Source organism: Lactuca saligna, chromosome 5 (genome assembly GCF_052625555.1).
Source record: "Lactuca saligna cultivar CGN05327 chromosome 5, ASM5262555v1, whole genome shotgun sequence".
NCBI lineage: Eukaryota > Viridiplantae > Streptophyta > Magnoliopsida > Asterales > Asteraceae > Lactuca > Lactuca saligna.
The window spans coordinates 153,601,583-153,617,369 of NC_136421.1; the positions used below are offsets into that span (position 1 = coordinate 153,601,583).

General features: G+C 34.9%; 2 protein-coding genes across 4 annotated transcripts; both read right to left on the reverse strand.

The window, feature by feature from the left end:
• Positions 1 to 1,980: 1,980 nt before the first annotated feature.
• Positions 1,981 to 4,893, reverse strand: LOC144996939 (transcription factor GAMYB-like). 2 transcript variants are annotated; one of them, XM_078956737.1, is made up of 4 exons: positions 4,385 to 4,893; positions 3,603 to 3,971; positions 2,403 to 3,243; positions 1,981 to 2,277 (listed from the first exon to the last, which is right to left on the reverse strand). In XM_078956737.1, exons 2-4 carry the CDS (start codon positions 3,969 to 3,971, stop codon positions 2,111 to 2,113), a joined length of 1,377 nt encoding a protein of 458 aa, XP_078812863.1. In that variant the 5' UTR covers positions 4,385 to 4,893; the 3' UTR covers positions 1,981 to 2,110. The 2 variants fall into 2 exon arrangements, with proteins under 2 accessions (XP_078812863.1, XP_078812862.1); XM_078956736.1 differs by lacking the exon at positions 4,385 to 4,893 and having other exon boundaries at positions 3,603 to 4,378.
• A 1,007-nt stretch (positions 4,894 to 5,900) lies between these two features.
• LOC144997156 (Spc97 / Spc98 family of spindle pole body (SBP) component) lies at positions 5,901 to 11,482 on the reverse strand. 2 transcript variants are annotated; one of them, XM_078956987.1, is made up of 13 exons: positions 11,083 to 11,482; positions 10,047 to 10,880; positions 9,648 to 9,959; positions 9,457 to 9,551; positions 8,411 to 9,283; positions 7,735 to 7,876; positions 7,484 to 7,643; positions 7,129 to 7,292; positions 6,922 to 6,998; positions 6,655 to 6,754; positions 6,502 to 6,563; positions 6,296 to 6,413; positions 5,901 to 6,203 (listed from the first exon to the last, which is right to left on the reverse strand). In XM_078956987.1, exons 1-13 carry the CDS (start codon positions 11,254 to 11,256, stop codon positions 6,027 to 6,029), a joined length of 3,288 nt encoding a protein of 1,095 aa, XP_078813113.1. In that variant the 5' UTR covers positions 11,257 to 11,482; the 3' UTR covers positions 5,901 to 6,026. The 2 variants fall into 2 exon arrangements, with proteins under 2 accessions (XP_078813113.1, XP_078813114.1); XM_078956988.1 differs by having other exon boundaries at positions 10,047 to 10,935; positions 11,083 to 11,193.
• Between the last annotated feature and the right edge of the window lie 4,305 nt (positions 11,483 to 15,787).

Sequence of the window (15,787 nt, forward strand, 5' to 3'; positions counted from 1 at the left end):
GAATTTTTTACCATAGTTATATAAGTTAATTTATTTGCACGCCAACTGTTCGATGAAATGCATAAACTAAATATATCACGTAATATTCACAAGTGAATATGTCTTTATACGAGAATCAATGTATATCTTTTAAAAACACAGAGCAAGTATGTAATTGATATGTGAATAATATATAAAAAAAAAATATATTCACACGCGAATACATGTAATATTCACAAATGAATACAGGTAATATTCATAAATGAATACAGGTAATACGTCATTTTAATGTCCTAAGTAAGTTTGTAATTCATATATGAATAACATATAAAAATTATATCCGCATATAAACATATGTAATATCATTCCTAAAATTCTATAGCAACCACCACATAATCATGACAATTGTTTTCGCTGCACTTTTCTTTATAATAGCTAAACAAGGAGAATCAATCCACCCGACCACATCTTCAATTTCTGTTAAATTAAGAATAGAAACATCACACAATCTTCCAACAAACGTCCAAAGGTTACCAATCACTTCACACTGAATGAAAAGATGAAAGATATGAATAGAATAAAATGCGGGACATCTACACCTTTTTGTCAACCAATTTCACACGAGTTGGCAACCTGTTTAAACGACATCTCCAAAAAAAAATACTGTATGAGGGACATATTTATTCCATCTAGTAGAGCAAGAACCATCGGGAAGAGAGATATCATCAATGAATCTATGGGCCTTCGAAACAACAAACTCAATAGAACTGCCAACATGCAACACCTACTTATCGCTACAATCCAAAAAAAATAAACCAAAAAATAAAGATCTTCAATTCTTAAATAATCACAAAAAGAGTATCGTCCACTACGCAAGACCAATTCCAATCAACCACATTCCATCTTTGATAATCTTTATCAGTCTCCAATCTAAAAAGCCTAGGAAACCACACCATCAAAGGGATATCACCAATCCACCATTCTTTCCAAAAAAAATCTCATTCCATTACCAACTTTTCGAATAATAGCATCCATCGAGATTAATACAGTGGTCATGAAGTTGATTGATAGTACCAATTATCAAATGCCAAACACCTTCTTAAGAACCGAACCAACATTCCAACTGAAACCACCCGGTCTCCCATGCAAAGACTTTAACACTTTGACCCATACCGAGCCACAGTCAACCAAAAAACACCACTTCAATTTAAATAACAAAGCTTTGTTAAAAGCTTCCAACAACCAATATGCAAACCACCTTTTTGTTTATTGAGTAAAATAATATCCCATTTAACCCAATGCAATTTACAGTCACCTTTGTCATCTCCCCAGAAGCAACCTTCAATAACATAGCACGACCCCCTATGGAAAGTAACCAAATCTGCTAAGAAGCAAGTTTCTTTTGAAACTTATCTATAATGACGTTCCAAGCATTAAAACATGCCAGAAGCACCAACCAGGAACCCAAATAAGTAAAAGGTAATTTCGCACTTTTACAACCAATTGATCCACCCCTTCATGAGATACACAAATCCCAAAAATATTAGATTTGTGGAGATTAATCTGGGTAATTTTCAGGACCTAAATAGACCTATAAATAGGCTTTTCCTTGGAGGGAGCCTAATTGGGCTGTTTGATCTATATTTTAGACTGAAGTACAATTAGCGGGCTCAAGTAGGCCTAATAGGGTTGTGTATAACGGGCTCAAGTACGCCTAATAGGATTGTCTTTGGGCCGGGTCCAGAACAGTTTGCCGGGGTAGAGTATTCGTAGTTAAAACTTGATGGACTTCACGTCTCTTTTACTCCTCATGTCGTCCTTGATTTAATTCCTCCCTAATAATGATTATCCTTTAATTTTGACCAAGATTCTAAATGCTGATTTGTTGGATGAGTTGACCCTCTCATGTTATTGAGGTTGATTAACAAACTGGAAGACCTATTCAAATGAAGTACTAGTTGTTCTTTCTAGAAATGTAGTATCAATAATAAGCGAAACATATTCCAAGAGGTTTTCAGCATATCACAATATCCCAACCAAATAGTAAAACAAGATCCGGGTTTAAAGGAATTGCAAACAAGTGTTATTTTATAATAATAATAATAATAATAATAATAATAATAATAATAGTTTAAAGATATTGAGACGCTGTGTGGATTGTCGTAGAGGTGTCATCGTGATGGGAAACAAGTGAAGTTATGGGATCACTAGAAAACCAGTTTAAGCCAAGAAGAGAATCCGGCCTCAAACAGCTGACGTCATTCCAGATGTCATCAGATTCACCTGCTTCCTGCTTAACTTTACATCACCAAAAACACACAATTATTCTTTCTTTTTTATCATTAGTATTAATAATCAATTATTATTAAATAATTAAAAAAAAAAAAGGGAAACAGAAAAAGAAAAAGAAAAGTAGATGTCACCTGAAGTAGCCTCAACCGAAAGATGTTCATCCATTGAGGTTCCACTGATTGGAGTATATTCACTAAACACGGATGCAGCTGAATAAGTCAATGGTGAACCATAACAATCCGAAACTAAATTCTGATCATCAACATTATTGAGATCATTCTTAGTTTTCGAGATTTTTAAGGTTTCTGATTCATGGAGCACAGCTTCTAACAGGCCACTGTTCCTACGCGAGTGGGAATCAGATTCCGACCACTCGATTTCAAAGGAAGAACAAGAAGAAGAAGAAGGTGGTGCACCATGAAAATATTGGAGTGAAGGGAGCTCATTCCTCATTGCCCATAAATTAGGCTCAAAAGATGAACAATTGTTGCCATTTATAAAGGCATGGCTACCTGTATTACATAAGTAAGATGAAGATGTAGTCAAAGTTTGACCAATCTTCTCATCTTCATATCCATTCATACCAGAAAAAACATCACCAAGACCACCACCACCACCGCCGCCGCCACCACCACCACCACCACCACATGGCCTGATGCGCTTGGGTGGATATGGTGTTGGCATGGGGAATGCGATATCAAGCAAGCTACTTTCGGTGGGTATTTGATTTTGGTAAAACTCGTCATTTAGTATGAAATCTTTGTAATCGATGGATGGAATGTGGAGGTTAGTGGTTGGTGGGAAAATTCCGGAATCGCCATTGGGGAACATGAGCATGTTTTGATTCTGGGAGTTATCGTTGAGTTGTTGGAAAGAGATGTCGTGAGGGTAAATTGGTAATCCGGCACGTTGCTTTCTTTTGGTCCTAGTGTTCCAAAAGTTCTTGATTTCGTTATCTGTGCGTCCGGGTAACTGAAACCAAAAGTAATGAATAATGAAAAACCCATGGGCCATTTCAGTGTAGGACATGACAACAACACTGAACAGGTTGTACTGTGTTTGACTGACTGACAACTACCTTGGTTTTGGAAGCCAACTACCTTGGTTTTGGAAGCCAAAAACCAACACATAGAGCATATCTACATGGTGGAAGTTCAGCAATTTAGGAGGAAACATACTAAACCCTAAACCCTAAACCCCAATTAGTTTTAGATATAAGACAACTATCTTGGTTTTGGAAGCTAAAGCAACTTGGTAAGTTACAAATGCATACATACTACAAATACATATAACAAAGGAAACATAAAAGTGTAGATGAGAAGAGCACAAACCTCAACAGCCATACGTGCCCATTTGTTTCCCATTTTAGCATGAAGTTCAATGATGAGGCGTTCTTCCTCAGGGGTAAATGCGCCTTTTTTAAGGTCAGGTCTTAAATGATTTGTCCAACGTAAGCGACAGCTTTTACCACAACGAGATAGCCCTGAGAGCTTCTGAACAGCATTCCAATTCCCTTCTCCATTCTGGCTCACGTATTCCATTAAGATTGCATCTTCAGCAGATGTCCAGGGACCTTTCTTTAGTGAACCAAATCCTGTTCCTTCTACCATGTTTCTTTCACTTTCAGTGCTACCTTCATCAAAACTTGGTGAATTTTTGCAGGATATTCTCTCTTCACTTTCACTTGTCATGTTGCTCATCTCCATGAAGCAAAACAATACCATGTTAATTACAGATACAAAACCAGAAAATAGATAAATGACATTAAAAAACAATGAACTTTAGTGAATTGTTGCATAGTCACATCTGACTATCTGAATCCATAAATGGCATGACAGAGTTTGATGGAAACTGTGCTAATAAATACAACTGCATCAGGTAAAATTAAACAATCTATAAACTGAAAGATACCATGTAAAATTAAACAATCTTGCTCATGATAACACCTCACCACAATCATCAAAATCACATGAACAACAACAACGAAAAATGTATATGGATTGAAGCTCGATTATCGAGAATTTAGCAGAAGAAGCATGCACATACTCACTCATTTACACACGCACAGTCATGTATTAATGCTACGAATAAGTAATTAAGTGGGAGAATTTACCTTGAAGAAACTTTTAATCGCTCAACAAGTGGCCATAAGGATAATTAATTTATTGAAAGACGAACGAAAAGCAAATCAAAGAGGGATTCAATGTAAAGAAGTCAATATCAGTAGACGAGAAAATTACGAAGTTGAATGAAATTTCGGTGAATTAGATCTCTGAGAGTCATGAGTAGGGAAAAGCAAGGCATATCGTAAAGAAATTTCTATATATCTCGAGGAAACAGGTTCAGATCTACACCTAAAATCGAAAATCAAAACAGAGAAAGAATGAAAGTGATGAGGAGATTGAAATTGAAAAGGCCTAACCGTAATCAGCAAAGAAAAAAACGCAGGATCCAATCATAGAATCTTTTGAAGAAGATAAATATAGGGTTATAGATAAATTATAAATATATATATACAGATTAGATGATTGCTTGAATTTCAAAGAAGATATATATGAGAGAGATGAAGATGATCGGAGTCCAGGTTACTTGTGGAGTAAACCCTCTTTTATTGCTGCTACTGTACTTGTTTTCTTTTTCTTTTTATTTTTATTGTTATTCATATTAATATTATTCCCTTTTACTTGGTACTTTACTCCAAGTAGAAAGTAGAAACTACTCTCTCATCCCCCAAATAAAACCCCAATGCAAAGAGACACTTCTGCTTAATAATTATATATTGTATTTTTATAACAAAAGAAATTAAAACAAAAAGTTATAAGTCACAGAAATTGATACTAGTAATAACTATATATAAAATTCAGTATCTTTAACTGAATGCAATAAAGTAATGATAATAGCAATATAGCAGCCACAATGATTAACTCCTTCAATGACTTTTTACTTTATTAAGTTGGCTAAAGTAAATTACCCAAAAAAAAAAAAAAAAATCATTCAATGATAATAATTAATAAGCTTAACAAAGATCCAACTTTGAAGATACTCTCATCTACAATAAAAATACTTGGTTTTTTTGCCAAATTATATCATCAATTTGTCTAGTTTTTTTAGGTTTTTTTTTTGTCATTAGAATTATCACATATTCAAGTCACATTTATTTCCCTGAAATGTTTTAGTTTTCCCCAATTATTTACATAACTTTGAAATTAAGAATTTTATAAATTTTTTATTTCATTAACATTATTTCAAGTAGTTACCAATACCATCCACTAACAAATAATTCCATAAATTTTGGTCGATCTACGTGAGAAATACATGATATGTTTGGCAACAAATTTTAAGAGTTTGTAGTTCTCAAAAAAAAATTCACAAAAGTACATGTTAAAAAACCCTAAACCCTAATTTTAAACAAAAAAAAAACTTACTATACTTCAATTAGTTTCGGAGAGCTTTTAACCATTTATGTCATTTAAAACCTTTCAAAAGTTTACAGCTACTTTTGTCAAACATTATACACAACCAAAGAATGGAAGCTAGTTTTGTAAAGAAACCCATATATATACCTCATGCATGTTTTACTAGCAAGTGTCAACACATCTAATAGTAACCAGTTTTAATTACACAAAGTAGGAAAATAAACAAGACATGATATAATTACACACCAAAAAATGCCATCAATCAAAAACCACATACACGTGAAAAAAAAAAAAAAAAAAAAAAAAAAAAAAAAAAAAAAAAAGTTGATAATAAGAGTTTTAGAAGGAAAAAATATGGTGGCCCATTTCTTTATTAATAACATCTGAAAAATGGTGATTGTAATTGAGGTACTCCCAGAAGCGTGGAAGACTGAACTCCACATTCTTAGGAGACTTGATATAGCATGCATACAATTGTCTCATGTTTTTCTCAAATGCTTCTTTAATGCTCACAACCTGTTGAAGGAAATAGCTTTATGCTTTGTTTAATCACTAATAATTAAAAAAATAATAATAATAATTAATAACTGAAGACAGTAAAAAATGACCTGAGCAATTTTGACAGCTGATTTGTTTGGCACAACAAAAGATCTGAAGTCCAGCGCACATTGCAAAATGCTTTGAATAATCTCAGCTATTTGTTTCATATCATCCGATAAAAAACATCTGCAATCAGTTTAAGAAAGATTTAAATTAATTTTCTATCTGTGTGTTATGTGAAAAGTGAAAACAATGGTAAACTTATATAACTTACATGCATTGTGAATCATTGAGATAATCCATATGCACAATATCAAGATCTGTTAAATCCTTAACCTAATGGAAAACAAAGAATAATAATTACTGGAAAATGAATACATGAATAAAATAAATATAAATATTAAATGTGATGATGATTATTCGGAACCTTATGCTTAAGAGACTGTAGAAATCTACACCAAGATACATGTGATAACTGAGACTGAACATACTGCTGCAATGTTGATACAAAATGGAAAATCTGGTGCCTGAAACATACAAAAATTGGAATATATATAATTGAAATATACAACACATAACATCATATGAATTGCCAGAAGGAAGGGCAAGAAAGTCTTTCTGCTCCATCTTGAGAGTTTGCTTTATATGTGTTTCTTGCTAAAATAAAACTGTTTATTGTCATATTCAAGAGTACCTCAATTTCACCATGATATTGAAATGGGATTTTTGTACATCAGAATGACGATTATTGTTGGTGAAATGCATGAATTCCTGTATATCAAAATAGAATGTGAATTTTTTTGCTGAAAAAGTAGAGATATGTGAACCCAAAACCCTAGGGATTTAGGATTTAGGGTGGTGTTTACATGCATTATGGAAATCAATTGATGGAGTAGAATACCTTAAATGAACACCATATTTCAGTCAAAGAAGATAAAGCAAGTTTGACTTGTATCAAAAAACTGAATATTTGAGCATATATCTTCAATGCAGGAGGAGTCAAAACAATGCTCACTGGCCAATCTACTCTGTAACCCAGGCCTAAAACATTGAAGGACTGTATACCTGCAAATATACCATATATAATTAATAAAAAAAAAATGAAGAATGGAAGTAAATTCCTCCAACACTAAATCCATCAACCATGGAATTTGAAGGATTGTGCCAGAATTGGATTCCATCCATTTAACAAACGAAAGCCGCAACGAATGGAATCTTGGATTCCAATTCCATCAGAATCCACAAACCAAACATACCAGTTGCAAAACCAGGAAGAGATTTGGAGCCTTGTTCTTTCATGTAAACAAACAGTCTATCTTTATAATGGTCTCTTTCACATGAAGACCTCTGAACTGAAAGTTCTAGAAGCCCCTGTATTTCAGATATCCTTTTATCTGCCTCCGTGGCATACCATTTCTATAAAAAAAAAAAAACAATTCAGTATATGATTATCAGAGCATAAAACTTTCTAGAAGAGACTAAGGGAAAAAAAAAAAAATAGTTATACATGTTGCCAAAGTGACACGATAAATAAATCTGCCCAATCTGCTGATTCCATCATGTGGTATCTCCTCAAAGCCAACAAATGTTCTTGTAAGGAAAAACCCTCCTCAAGTAGCTTAATTGTCAATTTACTCACATAAATATATCTACCAACATTAAGGAGAACATAAACTAATGCAACACTAAATAAGATAACATAACCAAATACATGTTAAACCTAGAGCAAAAACCAAAATGCATTACAACAATAAATCATCCATACCTAAATAAGTAAATTACAGAAATCATCCCTGTGGTATGTCCAAAATTACAGATTCGGTCCCTTGCAAACCTTTTTCATCCCTGTAGTATGGATTTGTAACGTTTTTAACCTTTTTTCAGTCTTTTAATTTCCGGGCCCCACAGATAAAATCCGTAACAAATTAAGATGAACAAAAATATAAAGCGAGGGTATAATGGTTTTTTTGTAAAAGTTAACAGTAACTGTTAAGTGTGTCCAACTCAGGTACGAAAAATGTTACAAATCCATACTACAGGGCAAAAAAAGTTATTAAAGAAAAATTTTGCAAGGGACCCAATCTGTAACTTTGGACAATATCAAAGGGACGATTTCGGTAATTTACTCAAAAGAAAATGACCCAAATACCATAAATGGCTATGATCTAAGCTTTTAAGGATACTGTAGTTGAATCTCCTCCAACAAGCATTTCTCAAGAACAAAATCCAATGGTATCTCAATAACTGCAGCCACACCAATCTTACTATGGTCACCAGGGCGGAGGATTACATTTTTGTTGCTAGTGCCACTAAGCATAACTTGCCAACCACCACCACCACCACCATTTGGTGACAGTTCTTGTTTTTGGTGATCAGTTTTGAAACGAATATCTTCATGTTTATGGAATGAAGTCTTGTTGACAGGGAGTGTATCATCACCAGGGGCTTTATGGGAATTTCTCTTCATGGTAGCAGCATTATTAGCTGGAACTGAGAAATGGTCAGGTCTATTAGAGCTTCCTATTCCTAATCTATCTACACATTCAGTAAAAGGATCTCGTATTGACTTAAAGTCAAAAGAAGGTAAATAGACTTTGGAAGATGTTTCACGAAGTTTGCTTGTTCCTTGTATTAGGTTATTAGCAGATTCAACTTCCCATGATTTCAAGCTTTTTAAACTCAAAGCAACATCTTCTATGTTCCCTAAAACATTACCAATGGGATTAAGTGATTGATTATTCTCATATTGAGTTTTTGCTGCTGTTGATGACAAATCATTCATATCTGACTCATGTGAAACACTTCCTATGGTGGATGGACTCTTAACTTGAGAAGAATTTTTAAACAGAATATTAGAAGAGGTATCTGATTTAAATTCTAAAGCAGACAAGTATTTTTTCTCCAGATCTTCTGCATCGTGAAAAGATTCGATTATATTCTCAGATTTCTCTATGTCTTCTTCAGCAGATGAACATTCGGATGAATCTAATGGATCATTCTCATATGAGAACTCTTCTGTCATGCTAGATAGATCGCTATCTGCTGTAACAAGTCGCCTGATGAACAGAAAGATATCAAAGTTTAGGGAATTTATATGCACATCAATTTAATTAAGTCAGCACAATGTTTTACCTAATTCAGGGTATGCATTGCTTTCTTAAAATAAAACATAAAGAATAAACTATCAAAGTATTCCTTTAGCTTAGATAAATGAACAAAGAGATCTTACAGATTTTGATTCATATTCTTTGCTGAAGAAGATAGTAATTCCAGACTTCCTCTACCATTAGAAACAGAAATTGGTGCTGTAGAGTGTGGAATTACCTGTCAACCATAATAAGTTAAGCCATGAATTGTGGGAGATAAATATTAAATACCAATAATAGTAAACAAGAATAGGTATGGCTTTTGTGAAATCACCTGATGATATCTGAACTCTAGGTTTGGCAATTGATTTTTGAGTTTCTCCATCATGATTTTATAGTAGTCTCTTCTTGCAAGTACCATTTTTGCAATTCCTTCTTTATCGAAAGCCATATGAGATGCATGTGACAAATGGGAGCTCGATATTTTACTCCAATATGGAAGAAAGTCCTCATAAGTACGATTCCAACTCCCAACACCATCAGAAAATTCCAGCAATTTTATCAGTACTTGAAGCTGCTGACCAGCCCTAAACAGTGGAATCAAGAATTCCTTCAGAAAACATGGAACAGAAACTCCATCTTCCTCCTGGAATGAAACATCCACATTGCAAGAATAAGTATTAAATGAGTACTAAAACCATAGAAAATAAAAAGATAATGCAATTCAGTTTACCCTGATGGTGGCTGAAGGGAAGTCAACAAGAACTCCAGTGTTGGAAAGTGAATAAGATTGATGACTCTCAGCTTCAGCCACTATGAACTCATTAAATGGATCAACAATTTTGGCCTTGAAAATCCAGGATCTAATAAAGTCAAAATATGGTTCACATGAGCGAACAAAGAGAGTTTTGAGAAGTGAACAATGGACTGGATCAGCAACCTTGAGCTCGTTGTACAAATAAGTAAGAAGATTACCACCTCTTGGAAACTCACTAAATTTTGTTTGAGTACCTAAATCCTCAAGGGGTGAAAGTGAGAAACAAAGAGATATATCATGCACATTGCATATGCTTCCAATAACCTCAATCTGACTTCTCAATTCTTTCGTATGAAGAAAAACCTCCAACAATGTAACCTCAGAATGCCCAACACTTGAAAGACAGCCGATCATGCTATCATTAAATGATAACCTTCTCAAGCAAACAGAAGAAGATAAAGTATCCAATGCAGCAATGTAACCTTCCAAAACATCTCCAATGGCGACTGCAAAAGCCTGGTTGACCAGACTGTATGGAGGATAATTGCTGCTTGCCTCATCCGGATTTAAGTTCGTGAAGTGACTAATAAACTTATGGAGAAAGAAAACTTCACAGCCCATGCAGCCTAAGGATCTAAGTATCTTCTCAAGAGCAAGTGTACTTACAGATTTGTTCCATAGACTAGGAATTCGGTGAAATGTTCTGTCTGTTGGATCAGAACGGAATATTGTGCATAGTCTGTCAATGCTTGTAAGAGATGACTCTAATCCTTGCAGAGCGTTCATCGCCAGCCTTACTAAACTAGCCTCCTGAAGCATACGTAAAAATAGGTTTAGTAATATCCCACCAAAACCATCTTAGAGTCTGAAAAGTGAAAAGTAACAATAACCGAGTCAATTACAATATTTTGAAGTACCGAGTTCGAATCATCAAAAGCAATTGGACATTTCTTTTGGAAAAGGAAGTAAAATTGATGCTGAGATGAGAGGTATAACCAGAAAGAGATCTTACAGAAACAGTTGATGTGTCGTAGAGGCGTCTTGAAATTGAGGGAGAGGAAATAGATGTTGAAGTGACAGAACGTCCACTTTCTGTAGGAATTGATTCCCAAGGTCTAGGTGGAAGCCATGGATCTTCGACCTTCAAATTGTTAAAAAGCGAGGTAAAGTCTGTATCGACAGCCATCGTCGCTGGAGAAGATAATGCCGGCAATATCGTCGATGCGGGAGGTGATGGTTTCTCTTTCCCGATGTTGTTTTCCCTTTTTTAAGATGATGAGAGTTGAGGATGAACGAGGAATTTGAAAATAGTGTTTTGAAAAGAGTGTTGGAAATCTGCGGAGAGACGGCGAATTTGTGATCTCCGACCGGTTGATAAAGGGGATGGAGGGAATTTGAGAGGGCAAGTTTTTGTAGACTCGAAACTTTTACGCCTTTTTCTTTAAGATGTAAAAATAAAAATAATAATAATAATAATAATAATAATAATAATAATAATAATAATAATAACAACTAGAGTACTGCCCCTACGCGGATGTTAGAGGGTTTAAATATTTACGTTTAAAAAATAAAGAATAAGTATGTTCACTAAATGGTATGCTTTGAAGTTATTTCCATTTACTTTCTGTAGGGGCAGATATGTAAAAACAACGATGAACCTATTGATTTCTTAGTGTTTATGATATTGGTTGCTATCTAATTTCCTTTATATTGGACATATGTATTGTATGACAGAATATGGATCAAGAGACATTTGTTCATTATAAGGTCATTACACGATTTTAGATTATAGCACTGGATGCAAAAGAAGCTCATGTTGGCTTGCTATGCTGGTGGATGGTCCTGCACGATTTTGTTGCATACTTTGATTGCTACTGACATGTATGCATCGTCTCAAAGGTATCAAGCATCAGCGCGGAATCTTGCTCAACATCGGTGCTGATGTGGTTGGTGATTATAAGTTCCTTGTATAGTAGTTCGTCTGGGGCATCTTCTAGTAGTGTGTGCATGGTTGTGGTGATTGTTGTGTATGTTTGTTGGAGATGAGCCAAAGATATCTTCATGGTTTGGAGCTGCTCCACAAGCTTCTGCATGATGGTGTTCATGGTGTTTGGTGGAAGGCCCATTCATTTGGGGACGTGTTTTTATTGGGGATGATTGTGGTGGTTGAGCTGTAATAAATATAGTGAATTAAATGTTCTCCTGGGAAGTGATGGATATAGGGTGGCTATGTCTGGATTAAGGGGTATTGAGTGGTTTTTTGCCTTTTTGGTTGATATAACTTTTTGGATTCGGTATTGCATTTAATTTCACACGTAATGTGTGGTAGTTATATGTCACTTTGACTGTAGTATTTGACTAAATGTTTATGTATGTTTTATATAAATGAAATATTAATTTGTGTAAGTTTAGAAATGTCTACCGTATATATTCATAAAATATATCGTTGATGGGTCTTCTTTGGATAACAATGATTTTTTATTGGATGGATATAAATAAAGTATAATGTATATATTAATGAATTTGTTATTTAGATTATTATGTCTGACATCCCCTTTCTAATTAATATATATATATATATATATATATACTAGCCGTCTACCCGCGCAAAGCGGCGGGGCACGTGAGTTCTTTCGGTGATATGTTTCCATTACAAAATTGTTATGTTAAAAAAAAGTACATGTTGAAGACAATATAATCAAACTATGGTGTTATTTGTTACATCATGCATCAAATAACCAATAAAAAGCAACCAGTCAAGACGACACAAAATATTAATCGTGCAATACTTCTTTATACACCACATTTGCTGTATAAACCCCATCACCTTTTGAATTTTCGTTAGGCTTTACTAATACTTTTGTATTGCAACGTGAAACCCCTCTGGACAATGCAACATAAAGTTGTCCATGCGAGAATACTGGTTCTGGAAGATAGATACCTACATATGGAATTGTTTGTCCCTGAGCTTTATTGATTGTCATTGCAAAACACAATCGAATAGGAAACTGTTTCCTCATTAGAGGATCGATGGTTGCTACTAATTGCTTGTAACTGGTATTGGTTTCATATCGATGGATGTGGATTCGCATATGAAATCAATTGTGTTCGCATCTATGAAATCAGTTCGCATATGACATCAATTGAGTTCGCATTTGGTTTTGTGGGTCAAAACAGTTCGCATAAGAAGTTCACGATTTGTTTGAGGTTAATTGATTTTGATTTCGCAAGCTTGGAGTCGGAGATCTGGATTGTGTTCGCATCTATAGAATGCGAGGAGAATTTAATGGTGATATTCAGTTCGCATTTGGTGACACAAGTACGTGGTTGATGATTTTTGGTTGGTTCGCATTTGAAATTAGTGGGTTTCGCATTTGGCTTCGTATCTGGGTTTCTCAAACAACTGAAATGCGAATATGAGACAATTGATTAATTTCTCAGTTAATGCGATGAAATGCGAATGAACTCAAAGACGGATGGATGCAAGATGCGAAGAATTTGAATGAAAATGCGAAGTTTTTAATGTATAAATGCGAATTGGGGAAGAAAGCTTAGAGTTTCGCATTTGGCACCTGATCTTTTCAAGAAATAATATAAGTGGTCCAACTTCGCAAAATGGGGTCATTTAATCAGAAAATCGATCATTCTTCAAATATGACATTTAATCAGAAAATCGATCTAAAAATGAGACATTTGGTGTTTATCGATTTTTCAGGGTCGACGGGTTGTATGAAAAGCGAAGGCTGAGTAATTGAAAATTAGAGGATCGATGGTTGCTACTAATTGCTTGCAACTGGTATTGGTTTCATATCGATGGATGTGGATTCGCATATGAAATCAATTGTGTTCGCATCTATGAAATCAGTTCGCATATGACATCAATTGAGTTCGCATTTGGTTTTGTGGGTCAAAACAGTTCGCATAAGAAGTTCACGATTTGTTTGAGGTTAATTGATTTTGATTTCGCAAGCTTGGAGTCGGAGATCTGGATTGTGTTCGCATCTATGGAATGCGAGGAGAATTTAATGGTGATATTCAGTTCGCATTTGGTGACACAAGTACGTGGTTGATGATTTTTGGTTGGTTCGCATTTGAAATCAGTGGGTTTCGCATTTGGGTTCGTATCTGGGTTTCTCAAACAACTGAAATGCGAATATGAGACAACTGATTAATTTCTCAGTTAATGCGATGAAATGCGAATGAACTCAAAGACGGATGGATGCAAGATGCGAAGAATTTGAATGAAAATGCGAAGTTTTTAATGTATAAATGCGAATTGGGGAAGAAAGCTTAGAGTTTCGCATTTGGCACCTGATCTTTTCAAGAAATAATATAAGTGGTCCAACTTCGCAAAATGGGGTCATTTAATCAGAAAATCGATCATTCTTCAAATATGACATTTAATCAGAAAATCGATCTAAAAATGAGACATTTGGTGTTTATCGATTTTTCAGGGTCGACGGGTTGTATGAAAAGCGAAGGCTGAGTAATTGAAAATTAGAGGATCGATGGTTGCTACTAATTGCTTGCAACTGGTATTGGTTTCATATCGATGGATGTGGATTCGCATATGAAATCAATTGTGTTCGCATCTATGAAATCAGTTCGCATATGACATCAATTGAGTTCGCATTTGGTTTTGTGGGTCAAAACAGTTCGCATAAGAAGTTCACGATTTGTTTGAGGTTAATTGATTTTGATTTCGCAAGCTTGGAGTCGGAGATCTGGATTGTGTTCGCATCTATGGAATGCGAGGAGAATTTAATGGTGATATTCAGTTCGCATTTGGTGACACAAGTACGTGGTTGATGATTTTTGGTTGGTTCGCATTTGAAATCAGTGGGTTTCGCATTTGGGTTCGTATCTGGGTTTCTCAAACAACTGAAATGCGAATATGAGACAACTGATTAATTTCTCAGTTAATGCGATGAAATGCGAATGAACTCAAAGACGGATGGATGCAAGATGCGAAGAATTTGAATGAAAATGCGAAGTTTTTAATGTATAAATGCGAATTGGGGAAGAAAGCTTAGAGTTTCGCATTTGGCACCTGATCTTTTCAAGAAATAATATAAGTGGTCCAACTTCGCAAAATGGGGTCATTTAATCAGAAAATCGATCATTCTTCAAATATGACATTTAATCAGAAAATCGATCTAAAAATGAGACATTTGGTGTTTATCGATTTTTCAGGGTCGACGGGTTGTATGAAAAGCGAAGGCTGAGTAATTGAAAATTAGAGGATCGATGGTTGCTACTAATTGCTTGCAACTGGTATTGGTTTCATATCGATGGATGTGGATTCGCATATGAAATCAATTGTGTTCGCATCTATGAAATCAGTTCGCATATGACATCAATTGAGTTCGCATTTGGTTTTGTGGGTCAAAACAGTTCGCATAAGAAGTTCACGATTTGTTTGAGGTTAATTGATTTTGATTTCGCAAGCTTGGAGTCGGAGATCTGGATTGTGTTCGCATCTATGGAATGCGAGGAGAATTTAATGGTGATATTCAGTTCGCATTTGGTGACACAAGTACGTGGTTGATGATTTTTGGTTGGTTCGCATTTGAAATCAGTGGGTTTCGCATTTGGGTTCGTATCTGGGTTTCTCAAACAACTGAAATGCGAATATGAGACAACTGATTAATTTCTCAGTTAATGCGATGAAATGCGAATGAACTCAAAGACGGATGGATGCAAGATGCGAAGAATTT

Bases quoted from the DNA above. Each gene is read 5' to 3' on its own strand.
- LOC144996939 (XM_078956736.1), bottom strand. From the start codon at position 3,995: ATGGTATTGTTTTGCTTCATGGAGATGAGCAACATGACAAGTGAAAGT. The intron at 3,244-3,602 runs GTTTGTGCTCTT...TTTTGGTTTCAG, and splicing joins GGGCACGTATGGCTGTTGAG to TTACCCGGACGCACAGATAA. The intron at 2,278-2,402 runs GTGACATCTACT...GGTGATGTAAAG, and splicing joins TTCGGTTGAGGCTACTTCAG to TTAAGCAGGAAGCAGGTGAA.
- LOC144997156 (XM_078956987.1), bottom strand. From the start codon at position 11,256: ATGGCTGTCGATACAGACTTTACCTCGCTTTTTAACAATTTGAAGGTC. The intron at 6,564-6,654 runs GTTCCGAATAAT...GTTTTCCATTAG, and splicing joins TACAGTCTCTTAAGCATAAG to GTTAAGGATTTAACAGATCT. The intron at 6,204-6,295 runs GTCATTTTTTAC...TTCCTTCAACAG, and splicing joins CAGCTGTCAAAATTGCTCAG to GTTGTGAGCATTAAAGAAGC.